Genomic DNA, 19,690 nt, shown 5'->3' with positions numbered 1-19,690 from the left:
CACACAGACTGACGCAGGTGAAAATAATAACCCCTCCGACTACTGTCGGCGGGGTTAATAATCAGATGAACTGAGACAATCACTTCCTGAAGCAAATTAAATAATCTTATATGGGTAACTTAAAAACACAATACAAGTTACATGTATTAATCTAAATTAAGGTGCACTATGTAGGATTTAGTGGCATTTAGTGGTGAGGATGCAGATTGCAACCAACTGAATACCCCACCCTCACCCTTCCCTTTCCAAACATATCTTCGGACCTGCAGTAGCTGTCAGGTGCAATAATATCTGTCTGCAGAGCCACAGCTTTACATCAGCAGTTTCATCCCAGTGGCAGAGTGGTGTGCTTTTTTTTGTTTATCTTAGTGACTGTTAAGCTAATCAACATTTCAATCAGTTCCGGCAGGTTAACGATAAATTTCTGATATAAAATGAAAATTAAACAATGCTAGACTCGGAAACACATTTGAATCTTATGGTTTTCTTCCGAAAACTAAAAGCCTGGCATGTGGTTGGTAGGCTACGTTTTTGAATGGGCTTTATGCGTCCATTTACACGACATGTGCAGGAATAAAAGAACTTCTTTTTCACCTTTCTTCCTGTGCTAGATTCAGTCTGCCACTTGTAAAAATGTGGGAAATGAAATGCATGCTCCAGAGCTGATGTTTGGTTTTTCTGTTCTGGGTTACTGTAGAAACATGGCAGCACAACATGGCGGCTCAGTAAAAGAGGATCTGCTCTCTATGTAGATATGAAAGGATCATTTTAAGCTTACAATAACACACTGATCTGTAGTTATAGCTGATTGTACACTAAATATAATTATGAATACTATTTTCCATCCATCCATCCATTATCCGTAACAACTTATCCTATGCAGGGTCGTAGGCAAGCTGGAGCCTATCCCAGCTGACTATGGGCGAGAGGCAGGGTACACCCTGGACAAGTCACCAGATCATCGCAGGGCTGACACACAGAGACAAACAACCATTCACACTCATAGCTACGGTCAATTTAGAGCCACCCATCAGCCTAACCTGCATGTCTTTGGACTGTGGGGGAAACCGGAGCACCCGGAGGAAACCTACGCAGACACGGGGAGAACATGCAAACTCCATACAGAAAGGCCCTCGCCAGCCGCTGGGCTCGAACCCAGGACCTTCTTGCTGTGAGGTGACAGTGCTAACCACTACACTACCATGCCGCCCCAATACTATTTTCCATTTCTGCTAATAGGTCCCCTTAAATCCTACATAGTGCAATTTTAACTGAACTAAAAATATGTGTTGCATCCCAAACCACACTATTAGTGTTAGAGCGAACTGTAATTTGAACACTTCTCCTGGAGCTTGAGTGTTTGGAACACAGCCCATATTTACATTCCTGATGGTATAAAACGTGTGTGTCTGTGTGTTTGTGTGTGTGTGTGTGAGACAGAGGACTCTTTTAAAGTGTCGTTACAGGAGCTCAAGGATGAGCAGGTGGTTCGGGTGAGCATAGTTAATGAGGAAGTACTGATTTGTGCTTCAAACTCATGGGACACGGCAGCCGCTAATGTTGTATGCAGACACACCAGCAGTGATAGCAGGTACTCTCTCTCTCTCTCTCTCTCTCTCTCTCTCTCTCTCTCTATATATATATATATATATATATATATATATATATATATATATATATATATATATATATATATATATATATATTTCCTTCTGTGTGTGTGTGTGTCTCTGTCTCAGAGGAGCACTGGCATTGGGGACGAGCAAGTTTAAGGATGTAGAAGAACAGTATGGCTTGAAGTGTATCAGTGTACAGTGTACGGGAGCGGAGCACTCCCTGGCCGAATGTATACTTTCCAAACCTTTCCCCATCAGTGATAACACATCTGTTGCTACAGTAACATGCTACACAGAACAACAAGGTAATAATTGAACATCACACATTTACTTCTAATATACACTGCCTGACCAAAGAAAATTGCCATTTGTATTTAAATAATCAAATACTTAAGAGCGGGCGGCACGGTGGTGTAGTGGTTAGCGCTGTCGCCTCACAGCAAGAAGGTCCAGGTTCGAGTCCCGTGGCCGGCGAGGGCCTTTCTGTGTGGAGTTTACATGTTCTCCCCGTGTCCGCGTGGGTTTCCTCCGGGTGCTCCGGTTTCTCCCACAGTCCAAAGACATGCAGGTTAGGTTAACTGGTGACTCTAAATTGACCGTAGGTGTGAATGTGAGTGTGAATGGTTGTGTCTATGTGTCAGCCCTGTGATGACCTGGCGACTTGTCCAGGGTGTACCCCGCCTCTCGCCCGTAGTCAGCTGGGATAGGCTCCAGCTTGCCTGCGACCCTGTAGAACAGGATAAAGTGGCTAGAGATAATGAGATGAAATGAGAAATACTTAAGAGCCTTTGATTGGATAATTACTGCAGTGATTAATATGTTTCAGCTGGCAATAATTCTTTTAACCCTAACTGATGCTGCTCATCTCTTAAACAACTATGTCGGGTGATGTATCATGTGGTCGTGCGAAAGATGTTATGTGTTTCAGAAGGGTCAAATTACTGGCCTCCATTAAGCAAAGAAAACAGCTAAGGGGCAACAGCTGAAAAAGCCCTCTCGCCCCTAGACTTCAGTCGAGATCTTGGGACGACAAAAAGTAGTTGTCTAGATGACCTCAGTGATCTCGGTGCCGAGTAGCGATGAAGGAGGTCGCAGATATATTTTGGAGCAAGCTCATGCAAGGCTTTAAAAGCAAACAACGAAATGTTAAACTCAGTACAGAATCTTATCAGTAAGCAGTGGAGAGAGACGAGTACAGGTGAAATATGATCCTTTTTGTCTAGCGCCAGTTAAAAATCTAGCTGCTGCGTTTTGAACCAGCTGAAGGCAAGATAGACTGGGCCAAACCCACACATAAGGTGTTATAATAGTCAAGCCAAGATGTAATAAAAACATGAATGACTATTTCCAAGTCCTTCTGTGAGAGAAAAGATTTTACCTTTGAAATTAGCCACAGTTGGTAGAAACAAGGACGCGTTATCCTAATGGGCTTCATGGGCAGCTGCCCAGGGCCTCGGCCACTAGGGGACCTCGGAGGTAGCGAGATCGGAAAATACGAAACGATATTTTCAGAAGTTTTGATCATATTGATAACATTTTTGATGCATTTCGCCACCCGTAAGGAAGCCCACCTTGTCCCGTCGCATAAATCACCCGTCATTGTCAATATGATCACTGTCCACCATGTCTTCACACGCTACGCCAGCTTGAGTTCAATGATTTAATTAATGACTTCGCTTTCCAGAAAAGTAGGAAAGTGCCCTTGTAAGTTGACCCATGGCTGTCAAACTGAATGCGCAAAGCTGTGTGCCACTGCTGTTTGGGACATTACGTGTGTGAAAGGATTAAAAGTTTCACATAGCCTAACATTTTGAGATTTATTTCTGAGAAGCAAGATATTTTTCTTTCTTTGTTATCGCTCTTTGTTTTCACAAGTTAAAAGTCGCCTGGATTCCAAAATGAAAACGAACGGTTATATACCAAATGAATGTTCTTGTTCTGAATACTAAAGAAACTGTTGTAGGCCTAGGTTATGTTCTTGACATGTTGTTCATTGACTCACTCATTCAAAGGCTTCTTGAGGCTAAACTTTAGTTAACCAGACTTGTTAACCGTGATGTCTGATGGATTTTTTCACCATGCAATTGCCTATTTCACCATTGCTTTTTCTCGATTAAATAGGTGTTGATGGATATAAAGTTTTATCGTTCAATAGTATTTCTAATTGTGCCACTGTCATTATTTAAGTTTCTGTGTCTAGTTAGACAGGCACGTCTGAGGGGGTGAATTTGCTGAGCGCAGTTGACAACAGGCGAGGGTGGGGCCTCGGCAAGGGTTAACGCGGCCCTGGGTAGAAACTGGAACTTTACTACTGTGGAAATTTGTTTGTAAAACTTAGTGAGGACTTGAAAATGATACCCAGGTTCCTGACATTGTTATGAATCGTTGCTGATAAGGAGTCCAACTGAGTGCCGCCTTTAAGCAGGAGATGAGGTTGGGCTGAAAATAATGACTTCTGTTTTATTTTCATTTAGTTGTTGGAAATTTTGCACCATCCAGTGCTTAATATAACCAAGGTACTCAATCAGCTTTTTTACCAATGAAGTGATATCAGGACTCACTGGGAGATATAACTGGGTATCATCAGCGCAACAATGGTAAGCAACACTATGTTTTTGAAAAATGGGCCCCAGGGGGAGCAGATATAAGGTGAATAACAATGGGGCAAAGATAGAACCTTGTGGAACGCCTTGTGAGAGGGGTGCTGGCTGAAAGAAATTAGCATCTATGTTAACAGACATAGAGCTACCTTTAAGGTAGGACTCAAACCATTTCAATGCAAGGCCCTGAATGCCAGCCTCATACTCAAGCTGTTTTAACAGAACTCCATGGTCAGCTGTGTCAAATGCAGCACTAAGATCCAGTAGAACTAAAATTGTACAAGACCCTGAATCCAAAGTTAATAAAATGATATTGGTCACCTTCAACAAAGCAGATTCCGTACTATGAAGTTTTTTAAAACCTGACTGGAACACATCACATAAGTTGTTGTACTTCAGATATGAAAGTAACTGCACAGAAACCACTTTTTCCATAATTCTGGAAGTGAAAGGGGGCTTAGATATGGGCCTGTAGTTAGAATAAACTGTGGGATCAAGAATAGGCGTCTTCAGCCATGGCTGAACAGTTGTCCGGTATTGATTATACCAGAATCAAGACAGCTGTTAATAATAGCCAAAACAATTGGACTAGTAACCCTGAAAGTATCTTTAAACAAACATGACGGTAAAACGTCCAGCGAATAATTGGATGGTTTTATGTGCAGGACTATATTGGCTAGCTGAGAAGAGGAAAGCTGTTGAAAAAGAGTAAGATGGCTGTGCACTGGCCTAATGGAAGCTGGTATCTGCACAGAGTGATTAGCACCTGGTTGGATAGTGCTAGATTAAATGACTTGAACTTTATTAATAAAGTAATTGAGAAATAGCTCACAGGTCTCAGGAGTACTCTCAGGTGCTTACTGAGAGTACTCCTGAGACCTGTGAGCTATTTCTCAATAGCTCAATAGTCACTAACAGGTGGGTTTAAAAAGTGTTAATGGTGCTAAAAAGAACTCTAGGTCTCAAGACAGCATTAGCAATTAAATCAGATAAATAATTCGATTTTGCTGCTTTCACAGTAGGTTGGTAGTGCTTGGTGACAATTTCATAAGAAATATAGAGTTTGTCCTTTTTCCACCTTACACTCAGCCTGCCTGCATTCCTGTCTGAGAACACAAGTGGTGCCATTTAGCCAGGGCTGAACACTAGCTTTAACCTTGGCTCTCCTTAGCTTTAAAGGAGCAATCAGATTCAGTGTGTCGTTACCAATAGAATCTAAAAGCTTAACCAGATCATCAGTATCAGGGCAGAGGGAAAGGGCTTCTGTTACCATTTGTGAGTTTCTGAGAAGCTGCAGCACTGTATAGGACAAGAATAGCACTGAGGTTGAGTGGAGTCGGTGGGCAGACACAAGAGTTTAGTTTCAAAGTCAACTGATCAGATATGTCAGGATCAACAATCTCCAGGTTATTTATAGAGAGGCCAAGTGTTAGAACTAAGCGCAGCGTGTGACCTCTGAGGTGTGGGGCTAGAAACTAACTGAGAAGTTAAGAGTTCACAAGACCTAAGAACTCTTTGACCAGGCGTTTTGTCGGACAGCAAACATTAATGTTCATATCTCCCAAAATCAGTAGTCTATCAGAGCATGACACCATGAAAGATAAAAGCTCGGAGAACTCCTGGACAAAATCCTTATTATATTTCAGGGCTCTATAAATAAGTGCACACAGTACAGGATTGATGATCTCAATTTTAAAAAGCTGAACCTCAATGCTGGAGAAATTTTCTACAGGAATGTGTCTAAAAATGATTGTGAAAAACAATAGCTAATCCACCACCACAACCAGTGGGAAGAGCATTTCCACATGCACAATATGATGAGAACTCACACGATTGGGTCTAAACAGTTGTGTGGCCATAAGAAAGCTACTTGTTAGTCAAGCTAATCAGACGAAAAGGCTTCTGTTTGCTAGGGAGCATAAAGATTGGACTCTGGAGCAAAGATAAAAGGCCATCCATCCATCCATCCATTATCTGTAGCCACTTATCCTGTGCAGGGTCCCGGGCAAAGCTGGAGCCTATTCCAGCTGACTATGGGCCAGAGGCGGCATACACCCTGGACAAGTCGCCAGGTCATCGCAGGGCTGAAACATAGACACAAACAACCATTCACACTCACATTCACACCTACGGTCAATTTAGAGCCACCAATTAGCCTAACTTGCATGTCTTTGGACTGTGGGGGAAACCGGAGCACCCGGAGGAAACCCACGCAGACACGGGGAGAACATGCAAACTCCACACAGAAAGGCCCTCGTCAGCCGCTGGGCTCAAACCCAGGGCCTCCTTGCTGTGAGGTGACAGTGCTAACCACTACACCACCATGCCGCCCAATAAAAGGTCATGTGGTCTGATAAATCCAGATATACTCTATTCCAGAGTGATGGGCGTGTCAGGATAAGAAGGGAAGTGCATGAAGCGATCCACCCACCATGCATAGTGGCCACCATACAAGCCTCTGGAGGCAGTGTTATGATCTGGGGTTGCTTCAGTTGGTCAGGTCGAGGCTCAGCAACATTATGTGGCAATAAAATGAAGTCAGCTGATGATCTGAACATAGTGAATGAGCAGGTTATCTAATCAATGCATTTTTACTTCCCTGATGGAACGGGCATCTTCCAAGACAACAGTGCCAGGATTCATTGGGCTCAAATTGTGAAAGAGTGGTTCAGGAAGCATGAGGAATCATTTTCACACATGAATTGACCAACACAGAGTCCTGACCTTAACCCCATTGAACATCTTTGGGATGTGCTGGAGAAGACTACAGAGATCTCTCACAAGGTCTCAGACAAAAATGAATGCAACTCTGGATGGAAATAAATGTTGTGACTTTGCATAAGGTTGTTGAAAGAACACCACAGCAAATATGCACAGTAATCAAGGGTAAACGAAGTCCAACAAAATATTAGAGTGTGCAACAGGGTTTTGTTTGGCCAGGCAGGATACCTAATATGCAATATCTAAATGTTGTTTATTAAACCCAATGATGAAATGTTGTGGTTTTGAACATGCCCATACCGGACAAATGATGGTGTTTATGTGACCTATACAACCCCAATTCCAAAAACGTTGGGACAAAGTACAAATTGTAAATAAAAATGGAATGCAATGATGTGGAAGTTTCAAAATTCCATATTTTATTCAGAATAGAACATAGATGACATATCAAATGTTTAAACTGAGAAAATGTATCATTTAAAGAGAAAAATTAGGTGATTTTAAATTTCATGACAACAACACATCTCAAAAAAGTTGGGACAAGGCCATGTTTACCACTGTGAGACATCCCCTTTTCTCTTTACAACAGTCTGTAAACGTCTGGGGACTGAGGAGACAAGTTGCTCAAGTTTAGGGATAGGAATGTTAACCCATTCTTGTCTAATGTAGGATTCTAGTTGCTCAACTGTCTTAGGTCTTTTTTGTCGTATCTTCTGTTTTATGATGCGCCAAATGTTTTCTATGGGTGAAAGATCTGGACTGCAGTCTGGCCAGTTCAGTACCCGGACCCTTCTTCTACGCAGCCATGATTCTGTAATTGATGCAGTATGTGGTTTGGCATTGTCATGTTGGAAAATGCAAGGTCTTCCCTGAAAGAGACGTCATCTGGATGGGAGCATATGTTGCTCTAGAACCTGGATATACCTTTCAGCATTGATGGTGTCTTTCCAGATGTGTAAGCTGCCCATGCCACATGCACTAATGCAACCCCATACCATCAGAGATGCAGGCTTCTGAACTGAGCGCTGATAACAACTTGGGTTGTCCTTCTCCTCTTTAGTCCGAATGACACGGCGTCCCTGATTTCCATAAAGAACTTCAAATTTTGATTTGTCTGACCACAGAACAGTTTTCCACTTTGCCACAGTCCATTTTAAATTAGCCTTGGCCCAGAGAAGACGTCTGCACTTCTGCATCATGTTTAGATACGGCTTCTTCTTTGAACTATAGAGTTTTAGCTGGCAACAACGGATGGCACAGTGAATTGTGTTCACAGATAATGTTCTCTGGAAATATTCCTGAGCCCATTTTGTGATTTCCAATACAGAAGCATGCTTGTATGTGATACAGTGCCGTCTAAGGGCCCGAAGATCACGGGCACCCAGTATGGTTTTCCGGCCTTTACCCTTACGCACAGAGATTCTTCCAGATTCTCTGAATCTTTTGATGATATTATGCACTGTAGATGATGATATGTTCAAACTCTTTGTGATTTTACACTGTTGAACTCCTTTCTGATATTGCTCCACTATTTGTTGGCGCAGAATTAGGGGGATTGGTGATCCTCTTCCCATCTTTACTTCTGAGAGCCGCTGCCACTCCAAGATGCTCTTTTTATACCCAGTCATGTTAATGACCTATTGCCAATTGACCTAATGAGTTGCAATTTGGTCCTCCAGCTGTTCCTTTTTTGTACCTTTAACTTTTCCAGCCTCTTATTGCCCCTGTCCCAACTTTTTTGAGATGTGTTGCTGTCATGAAATTTCAAATGAGCCAATATTTGGCATGAAATTTCAAAATGTCTCACTTTCGACATTTGATATGTTGTCTATGTTCTATTGTGAATACAATATCAGTTTTTGAGATTTGTAAATTATTGCATTCCGTTTTTATTTACAATTTGTTCTTTGTCCCAACTTTTTTGGAATTGGGGTTGTATAATGAATAGGGTGTGATAATGTTTCTCTCTCTCACACACACACACACACACACACACACACACACACACGCGTGCGCACACACACAAACACACACACTCACTGTTGTCTGGGTGACTGCAGGCAGGGAGGAGTGTGATGAGTTCCGCTGTGTTAATGAGAAGTGTGTGTCGTGGGAACATATCTGTGATGGACTGGATGACTGTGGAGACAACAGTGATGAAATGTGCTGCACAGGTATGACAACTCACACTCAATCAAATACACTACAACACTACACAATACTGTACAGTACTATATTATACCACGATGCAGTACACTGTTTTCTCACGTAGAACTGTATACTGTGCAGTATTGAGTGTGTTGCATGGTGTGTAGTGTAGTGTGGTGTAGTATTGTGTAATACTGTATTTTATGTTGGGTAGTGTATTGTAGTACTGTGTATTGTGATATAGTATGGTGTCATATTGTCTTTAGATTGCCAAAAGGGTGCTTTCCACTGCAAAACTGGAGTGTGTCTACCACGCCAAGCTGTTGGAGATCAGATACGGGATTGTTTAGGAGGCGAAGACGAACTCGAAACATCCACAGACATCAGTAAGATTCGTCCTAAATCAGATTCACAAGTGGAACGGTTAGTGCCAGGAACACACACACACACTTTACTTTATTTACTATTACTGGTATATATAGGAATAGCTATCTAAACCTAATTCCAAATGCATTTCCCTGTCAACTTATGTTTTTGCTAGCTAGCCATTATTAGACAAAAAGACTGTTAGCAAGAAAAAGATTTTACGCACATGCACACATACATTCAAAGATGTGAGCTATCACTGAATTTTAATGATGCTAATGCTAATAACACATAATCAGTGCTAATCTGTTCTTTCTGTTTCAGAAGCATCTCAGACAGTGATCAACCCTGAAATAGGTTAGCATCTAACTACGAGCCACACATCCATATTGAAAAATATTAGAACATGCTAATTAAGTTGCTAAATCAGTGTCTAAACAAAAGAAACATTTGCATTCCTTGACATCACGTTTCTCAGCTTAGATACAAACACAACTAGCCTTAAGCTGAGCAGTATACAGTAGCTAGTGTAAGTTACATACACAGTCTGTCAGGTTGTGAAACAATAAATAAATGTTAGCCATAGCAGAATGCTAACTCGCATCTGTAAATGTTGATGTGGTTTAAATTGAATATTTTAACACACACACACACCATGCTAACATGACCCTTGTGTGTTTTACAGAGGTCTGGTCAAATCCTAAGGAAGGTACGGTAAAGAGCTCAACACATGCACACATCACATGTACAGACACACAACTTAACAATATCACAATTGCAATAATTCTAATGTGTGTGTGTGTGTGTGTGTGTGTGTGTGTGTGTGTGTGTGTGTGTGTGTGTCAGATATCCAGAAAGCACGCAATCACACAGAGACTCTGCAGTGTGGAATTCCCAACATGGAGTATGTTTATAAGACAGAGGAAGAAGCACAATACAGACGCACTAAACGTGTGGTGGGGGGAGAGGAAGCTCTGCCGGTCAGAATGCACAACAATACACAATAATGCACAATAATACACAACAATGCACAACCTTCCCCAACACTACAAAATAATCCAAAATAATTAAATCATATTGGCTGATGGTATATCAGATATAGTCCATTCAGCTAGCATGTTTTCGACTCGTTCAATATCAAGCTAGCTGAATGGAATATATGATATACCACAAAAAAGGCAGCCATTATTATTATTATTATTATTATCATTATTATTATTATTATTATTATACACTCTCTTTTTTCAGTTTTTTGATGTCCACTGGTATGTTTTTTCTCTTGTAAATATGCATGAAGAATATCTAATGAAGTTTTGGTAGCCTTTCGGGTGTTCAACGCGTCTTTCTCTTTCCCGGCGAACAAAGAAATGCTTCTGTGCATGCGCAGCAGAAAACTTTCTCACTGAATATTTGCATCAGCTCTGACATGTGACATCATGTTGTCTTGACAACCATGCAATATTGTAAACCATATTCAATGCTCATTGTCCATTGGGTAGAGTGACGTAATACACGTAAGATAAGCAATATGATAAAAATATTGCATGCTGTCAAACCAAATGAATGAAACCAGCTAAAAGAGAATAGAATACATGTTTTTATTTCATCTAAAAAGTGTCCTATATGTATAACATACAATGATACACGACGCACAACACTGATAAACAACACCACAAAAAATACACAATAATACACGAGGCACAACATTACACTCCAATACACAACAATACAAAATAATACACAATAATACACAATGATGCACAACATTACACAGCAATAAACAACACTGCAAAATAATACACAATAATATGCAATGATGATGCGCAACATTACATAATAATATACAACGACAAACACATCTTTCTCTTTCCCACACACGTCTGACATGTCAACTGACTCAAAATGGATAGTGAGTGAGTGAGAGTGACGACAAAATAATACACAATAATACCCAGTGATTTACATTACACAGTAATACAAAATAATACATAATAATAGATAATGATGCACAATATTACAGGGCAGTACAGTGATGCAGTGGTGCAGTGGTTAGCACTGCTGCTTCACAGCAAGAAGGTCCTGGGTTCGAGCCCAGTGGCTGACGAGGGCCTTTCTGTGTGGAGTTTGCATGTTCTCCCCATGTCTGTGTGGGTTTCCTCCGGGTGCTCCGTTTTCTCCTACAGTTCAAAGACATGCAGGTTAGGCTAATTGGTGGCTCTAAATTGACCATAGGTGTGAATGGTTGTGTGTCTCTATGTGTCAGCCCTGCGATGACCTGGTGACCTGTCCAGGGTGTACCCCACCTCTCGCCCATAGTCAGCTGGGATAGGCTCCAGCTTGCTTGCGACCCTGCACAGGATAAGCAGTTACAAATAATGGATGGAATATTACACAATCATACACAACAGTACACAACACTACAAAATACTACGCAGTTATGCACAATAATATACAGGGGCTGAGAAGGAATCAATTTAAATTCAAATTTTATTTCTGGATTTCTGTAAAGCTGCTTTTTTGGCCATTGTTAAAAGCACTACACAAATAAACACAGTATAAAGTACATTATACTTTACTACACTATACTGCACAACACTCCACACTATATAATATTACACAGTGTACAATGGCACACTGCACAACACTGTACTCCACAAATCTGCACACTACACAATATTCACAGTATACAGTACAATATTAAACAATACTGCAGAATATACAATAGTACACTGCACAATATGAAACACAACACCACAAAATAGCACACAACAGTACACACCACTGTACAACATCACACAACACTACACATCAGTATACAACACTACACCTCACTACACAACTACAGTGGATATAAAAAGTGTACACACCCTGTTGAAATGATAGGTTTTTCTGATGTAAAAAAATGAGACCATGATAAATAATTTCAAAAATTTTCCCACCTTTAATGTGACCTATAACCTGTATAATTCAACTGATAAACAAACAAATCTGTTCGGGGGAAAACATAAAAAAAAAACATACAATAAGCTGGTTGCATAAGTATGCACACCCTTAAACTAATACTTTGTTGAAGCACCTTTTGATTTAATTGCAGCATTCAGTCTTTTTGGGTTCACACCTGCCATCAATTAAAATATCTCTAATTAACCCCAAATAAAGTTCAGACATTTGTTCAGTTACATCCTCCAGCAAAAGCCAGGGTTCACAGAGAGCTTACAAAGCATCAAAAAGATCTCATTGTTAAAAGGTATCAGTCAGGAGAAGGGTACAAAAAAATGTCCATGGCATTAGATATACCATGGAGCACAGTGAAGACAGTCATCAAGAAGTGGAGAAGATATGGGACAACAGTGACATTAGCGAGAACTGGATGTCCCTCAAATTGATGAAAAGACAAGACAAAAACTGGTCAGGGAGGCTGCCAAGAGGCCTACAGTAACACTGAAGGAGCTGCAGGAATTTCTGGCAGGTACTGGTTGTGTACTACATGTGACAACAATCTCCTGTATTCTCTATATGTCTGGACTATGGGGTAGGGTCAAAGAAAATCATCCAGGCCGGGCTAAATTTGGCAAAAAAAAAAAATCAACTCTCACAAAAGCATGTGGGAAAATGTGTTATGGTCTGATGAAACCAAGGTTGAACTTTTTGGTCACAATTCCAAAAGGTATGTTTGGTGCAGAAACAACACTGCGCATCACCAAAAGAACACCATACCCACGGTGAAGCATGGTGGTGGCAGCATCATGTTTTGGGGTTGTTTTTCTTCAGCTGGAACAGGGGCTTTAGTCATAGTGGAGGGAATTATGAACAGTTCTAAATACCAGTCAATTTTTGCCCGAAACGTCCAGGTGTCTGCTAGAAAGCTGAAGATGAAGAGAAATTTCATCTTTCAGCACAACAATGACCCCCCAAAAGTTTTGGAATAGCCCAGCCAGAGCCCAGACCTAAATCCAATTGAAAATCTGTGGGATGACCTGAAGAGGGCTGTGCACAAGAGATGCCCTCACAATCTGACAGATTTGAAGCGCTTTTGCAAGGAAGAGCAGGCAAATATTGCCAAGTCTAGATGTGGCAGGCTGATAGACTCCGACCCAAAAAGACTGAATGCTGTAATTAAATCAAAAGGTGCTTCAACAAAGTGTTAGTTTAAGGGTGTGCACACTTATGCAACCAGCTTATTGCACTTTTTTTTTTTAAATGTTTTTCCCCCAAACAGATTTGTTTGTTTTTCAATTGAATTGTACAGGTTATACCGGTAGGTCACATTAAAGGTGGGAAAAGTTTTGAAATTATTTATCATGGTCTCACTTTTTTATCATCAGAAAAACCTATCATTTTAACAGGGTGTGTACACTTTATATGCACTGTATTTACACCACACAACTTTGCACAACACTACTGAACACCGCATATCACTACACATCACCACACACCAGTACACACCACAAAACATTACACAGCAGTGTATTGCAGTACTCAGGAAATTGTGTGCTGTTGTGTTCAGACTCAGATACAGTGGCAGGTGGCCGTGCAGGAAGATGACAGAATCCACTGCGGTGGTGCTTACCTGGGCGGGTGCTGGGTTCTGACTGCTGCCCACTGTGTCAGGTAGCCAATCAGTGTTTAGAATGACCACGAACTATTTTTGTAAAGTTGTTCCATAACACACAATTTGTTGTTGTTGTTGGTGGTGTATGTGTGTGTGTGTGTGTGTGTGTGTGTGTGTAGGCAGAAGCCCCAGGCATTCCGGATTAAATTCTCTCTGTGGAAGAAGCTGTCTCTGCTGAAAACCACTGACAGTGTCCCTGTGAAGAACATCATCATTCACCGTGACTACAACCCAAGCACCTATGAGAATGATATTGCGCTCATCCAGCTGGAGGAATTAGCCAATGTGAAAGAGTGCCTCTACCCGAACCCGGCCGTGCGGTCCGTCTGTGTCCCCTGGTCCCCGCTGCAGTTTCCTCCCAACTACACCTGCACTGTCTCTGGTTGGGGACGCAACAAACGTATGCAACACTTTATTGTGTACAGTTGCTTAGCAAAATGCTAATGGTAAAATAATGATAATGTAATCCCACCTATATCACTTGCGCAGACTTGAACTGTCTCACCTCCACAGCTCAACTATCCTACCTATCTACAATGGTCTCACCTGTCCAGTAATTTTTTTGTATGATCTGTTTACACAGGTCTCACCTGGCTCACCTCTCCACAACTCAACTATTTTACCTGTTCACACTGGTCTTAACTGTCCAAAATTTACCTGTATCACCTGTCTACACTGGTCTTGCCTGTCTCACCTATCCACAATTCAACTACCTTACCATTCCATACTGGTTTCACCTGTACAAAGCTTTTTTCACCTGTCCTCACTGGTCTCACCTATCCACAGCTCCACTATTTTACCTGTCCATACTGGTCTCCAAAAACCCCTATGGAGAAAAAATCAAGGACCGTGACGTCGCCCGGTATGACGCAGCCGGGGCCCCACCCTGGAGCCAGGCCCGGGGTTGGGGCTCGTATGCGAGCGCTTGGTGGCCGGGCCTTTGCCCATGGGGCCCGGCCGGGCTCAACCCGAAGAGGTGACGTGGGCCCGACCTCCTGTGGGTTCACCACCCACAGAGGTAGCAGTAGGGGATTGGTGCAGTGTGGATTGGGTGGCAGTCGAAGGCAGGGGCCTCAACGACCTGATCCCCGGACACAGCGGCTGGCTGTTGGGACATGGAATGTCACTTCGCTGGGGGGGAAAGAGCCTGAGCTTGTGCGGGAGGTTGAGAGGTACCGGCTAGAGATAGTCGGGCTCACCTCCATGCACAGCTTGGGCTCTGGAACCCAGCTCCTCGAGAGGGGCTGGACTTTCCACTTCTCTGGAGTCGCCTGTGGTGAGCGGCGGCGGGCTGGTGTGGGCTTGCTTATAGCTCCCCAGCTCAGCCGCCATGTGTTGGAGTTTACCCCAGTGAACAAGAGGGTTGCCTCTCTGCGCCTTTGGATTGGGGAGAGGGCTCTTGCTGTTGTTTGTGCTTATGGGCCAAATAGCAGTATAGAGTATCCGGCCTTCTTGGAGTCCCTGGGAGAGGTACTGAGGGGTGCTCAGACTGGGGACTCCATTGTGCTACTGGGGGACTTCAATGCTCATGTGGGCAACGACAGTGACACCTGGAGGGGCGTGGTTGGGAGGAACGGCCTCCCCGATCTGAACCCGAGTGGTGTTTTGTTATTGGACTTCTGTGCTAGTCACGGTTTGTCCATAACAAACACCATGTTCGAGCATAGGGGTGTCCATAAGTGCACGTGGCACCAGGACACCTTAGGTCGGAGGTCGATGATCGACTTTGTAGTCGTTTCATCTGATCTCCGGCCCTATGTCTTGGACACTCGGGTGAAGAGAGGGGCTGAGCTGTCAACTGATCACCACCTGGTGGTGAGTTGGATCCGCTGGTGGAGGAGGAAGCCGGACAGACCTGGCAGGCCCAAACGTATGGTGAGGGTCTGCTGGGAACGTCTGGCCGAGCACTCTGTTGGGGAGGTCTTTAACTCCCACCTCCGGGAGAGCTTTTCCCAGCTTCTGAGGGAGGCGGGGGACATTGAGTCTGAGTGGACCATGTTCTCTACCTCCATTGTGGACGCAGCTGTTAGGAGCTGTGGCCGCAAGGTCTCCAGTGCCTGTTGTGGCGGCAATCCCCGAACCCGGTGGTGGACACCGGAAGTAAGGGATGCTGTCAAGCTGAAGAAGGAGTCCTATCGGGCCATGTTGACCTCCAGGACTCCTGAGGCAGCTGACGGGTATCGGCAGGCCAGGCGTGCTGCAGCTCGGGCAGTTGCGGAGGCAAAAACTTGGAACTGGGAGGAGTTCGGGGAGGCCATGGAGAAGGACTATCGGTCGGCCTCGAAGAAATTCTGGCAAACCGTCCGGCGCCTCAGGAGGGGGAAGCAGTACTCTGCTAACACTGTTTACAGTGCGGGTGGGGAGCTGTTGACCTCGACTGGGGACATTGTCGGGCGGTGGAAGGAATACTTTGAGGATCTCCTCAATCCCACCGTCATGTCTTCCACTGAGGAGACTGAGGCTGATGACTCAGAGGTGGACTCGTCCATTACCCAAGCCGAAGTCACTGAGGTGGTTTGCAAGCTCCTCGGTGGCAAGGCACCGGGGGTGGATGAGATCCGCCCTGAGTATCTCAAGTCTCTGGATGTTGTGGGGCTGTCTTGGTTGACACGCCTCTACAACATCGCGTGGCGGTCGGGGACAGTGCCTCTGGAGTGGCAGACTGGGGTGGTGGTCCCTCTTTTTAAGAAAGGGGACCGGAGAGTGTGCTCCAATTATAGGGGAATCACGCTTCTCAGCCTCCCAGGGAAGGTTTACTTCAGGATACTGGAGAGGAGAATTCGACCAATAGTCGAACCTCGGATCCAGGAGGAACAATGCAGTTTTCGTCCTGGTCACGGAACACTGGACCAGCTCTATACCCTTCATAGGGTGCTCGAGGGTTCATGGGAGTTTGCCCAACCAGTCCACAAGTGCTTTGTGGATCTGGAGAAGGCATTCGACCGTGTCCCCCGTGGTATTCTGTGGGGGGTGCTTCGGGAGTATGGGGTTCGGGGCTCTTTGCTAAGGCCTGTCCGGTCCCTGTACGAATGGAGCAGGAGTCTGGTTCGCATTGCCGGCAGTAAGTCAGACCTGTTCCCAGTGCATGTTGGACTCCGGCAGGGCTGCCCTTTGTCACCGGTTCTGTTCATAATTTTTATGGACAGAATTTCTAGGCACAGCCAGGGGCCGGAAGGAATCCTGTTTGGGAACCACAGGATTTCATCTCTGCTTTTTGCGGATGATGTTGTCCTGTTGGCTTCTTCAAACCAGGACCTTCAGCATGCACTGGGGCAGTTTGCAGTCGAGTGTGAAGCGGCTGGGATGAGAATCAGCACCTCCAAGTCCGAGGCCATGGTTCTCGACCGGAAAAGGGTGGCTTGCCCTCTCCAGGTTGGTGGAGAAGTCCTGCCTCAAGTGGAGGACTTTAAGATCTCGGGATCTTGTTCACGAGTGAGGGAAGGATGGAGCGTGAGCTTGACAGGCGGATCGGTGCAGCCTCCGCAGTGATGCGGTCGCTTTACCGGTCCATCGTGGTGAAGAAGGAGCTGAGCCAAAAGGCGAAGCTCTCAATTTACCGGTCGATCTATGTTCCGACTCTCACCTATGGTCATGAGCTTTGGGTAATGACCGAAAGAACAAGATCACGGATACAAGTGGCGGAAATGAGTTTCCTTCGCAGGGTGGCTGGGCGCTCCCTTAGAGATAGGGTGAGAAGCACAATCACTTGGGAGGAGCTCGGAGTAGAGCTGCTGCTCCGCCACATCGAGAGGAATCAGCTGAGGTGGCTCGGGCATCTCTTTCGGATGCCTCCTGGACGCCTCCCTGGGGAGGTGTTCCAGGCATGTCCCCCCGGAAAGAGGCTCCAGGGAAGACCCAGGACATGCTGGAGGGACTATGTCTCTCGGCTGGCCTGGGAACGCCTCGGTGTTCTTCCCGAGGAGCTGGCCGAGGTGTCTGGGGAAAGGGAAGTTTGGGCTTCCATGCTTAGACTGCTGCCTCCGCGACCCGGTCCCGGATAAGCGGAAGAAGACAAGATGAGGCGAGACGAGAGATACTGGTCTCATCTGTCTCACCTCTCTTCTATTCAACTGTCTTAACAGTCCATACTGGTCTCACCTCTCCACAACTCAAATATATTACTTGTTCAAAGTGATCTCACCGATCCAAAGCTTGCCTGTATAACATGTCAATCATTTGCTTGTCTCATCTTTCCATGCTAGTCTTATCTGTCTCACCTGCTCACACTTGTCTCACCTCTCCACACAACCCTCCCTCTGTGTCTTTGTAGAGGGAGACAGTGTGAACATACTGAAGTGGGCCAGTGTGAATCTCATCTCTAACTGCAGGTCCTACTACAAGGAACGCTTCTACGAGGGAATGTTGTGTGCAGGTATGTGTACATCTTACCTCACTTGTCTCACCTCACCTGTCGAACCTAACTCATCACATTTAGAGAATCCATCCCCACCTGTCCCATTTGTGTGCACTTCACCTGTCCACACCTGTCTCCTCTGTGTCAGGTGATCTAGAGGGAAATGTGGACTCTTGCCAGGGTGACTCCGGAGGTCCATTAGTGTGTAAGGATGCTAGTGGTGTGTCATATGTGTGGGGAATCGTGAGCTGGGGAGAAAAGTGTGGAGAAGCCGGCTTCCCCGGAGTGTACACTGAAGTGGCTCATTATTTCGAGTGGATTCGGCAACACACCGGCTGGTCTGTAGTCACCAAGTACAATCAATGAAGTGGAACCAGCTAGTCCATTCTCACTTATAATGAGAATAATGGAGATGAAGTTGAGATAGAGTAGGTATTGGTACTACATAGGGTAGGCAAAGAGATAGAGTAGGCAAAGTTGTATTGGTATTACATTTAAACAGATGGCCATACAACATGAGGGCTAATTCTTTGAATATTTCACTTCATGGTTCTCAATAAAAGTCTTACAAACCAATTTTGCAAGTTTGCCCTTGTATTTAAGTAGAGTTAGATGGCTCACATGGGAATCCATCATAAAAAAATAATGAACAACGATATTGATAATGATAGCAGGTACCATCTGGAGACCATGCTCATAAAAATGCTGTTATTAAATATCTGATTATCAGGTAATATGATGTAACATACATTATAGCAAAGCACCATACTTAAGAGAATATGGTAATGCATCAGCCTGATTTTTGATGGTTTTCTTGACTGTACGACATCCGTACATATGTACAAATGACATACATGTACCACAACAGGGAATCTGACCGTAAGTGCAAGACAAAGTATCTCATAAACACTTGACCACCAGCCAATGAAATTGGTATCTTTATTTACATAAGATAGATGGGTTTTTATCCAGCACTTATTTTTAATTTGTTTTTTAACCCTTTGATGCAAAACATGGGTCAAAAGTGACCCGGCTGAGTTTTTATCTTCTATATCTTTACAATAAATTAATTCCATCATTCAGTATTCAAGGCATTCCTCAATTAACTTGTTTTTGGTCATCATACATCCTTATTTTATTTTTTCCTTTCTTACTTTTTGAATAAAAACCCTTTTTGTATCACTACCCTTCTAATGCACAACATGGGTCAAAAACGACCTGCATTCATTTTCCAGGTTATTTCATGTATGGCTGAGTGTTTCTATGATATACT

General features: G+C 43.9%; 1 protein-coding gene across 1 annotated transcript in view; it reads left to right on the top strand.

Annotated features, from left to right (window-relative positions):
- The window catches only part of cfi (complement factor I), a 30,660-nt gene extending 11,724 nt beyond the window's left edge, over positions 1 to 18,936 (top strand). Inside the window, exons 7-16 of the mRNA XM_060937825.1 lie at positions 1,441 to 1,591; positions 1,740 to 1,921; positions 8,998 to 9,111; positions 9,352 to 9,500; positions 10,139 to 10,160; positions 10,298 to 10,431; positions 13,959 to 14,062; positions 14,183 to 14,463; positions 18,334 to 18,435; positions 18,566 to 18,936. Of these exons, the coding sequence (XP_060793808.1) occupies positions 1,441 to 1,591; positions 1,740 to 1,921; positions 8,998 to 9,111; positions 9,352 to 9,500; positions 10,139 to 10,160; positions 10,298 to 10,431; positions 13,959 to 14,062; positions 14,183 to 14,463; positions 18,334 to 18,435; positions 18,566 to 18,783 (1,457 nt within the window). The 3' untranslated portion in view covers positions 18,784 to 18,936. The remainder of the gene's footprint in view (positions 1 to 1,440; positions 1,592 to 1,739; positions 1,922 to 8,997; positions 9,112 to 9,351; positions 9,501 to 10,138; positions 10,161 to 10,297; positions 10,432 to 13,958; positions 14,063 to 14,182; positions 14,464 to 18,333; positions 18,436 to 18,565) is intronic.
- Positions 18,937 to 19,690: the final 754 nt, after the last annotated feature.

The sequence above is a fragment of the Neoarius graeffei genome, chromosome 13 (assembly GCF_027579695.1).
Source record: "Neoarius graeffei isolate fNeoGra1 chromosome 13, fNeoGra1.pri, whole genome shotgun sequence".
In the NCBI taxonomy this organism is placed as follows: domain Eukaryota; kingdom Metazoa; phylum Chordata; class Actinopteri; order Siluriformes; family Ariidae; genus Neoarius; species Neoarius graeffei.
Note: the sequence above shows the minus strand (reverse complement) of the source record. Positions and strands in the feature narration are given on the sequence as shown.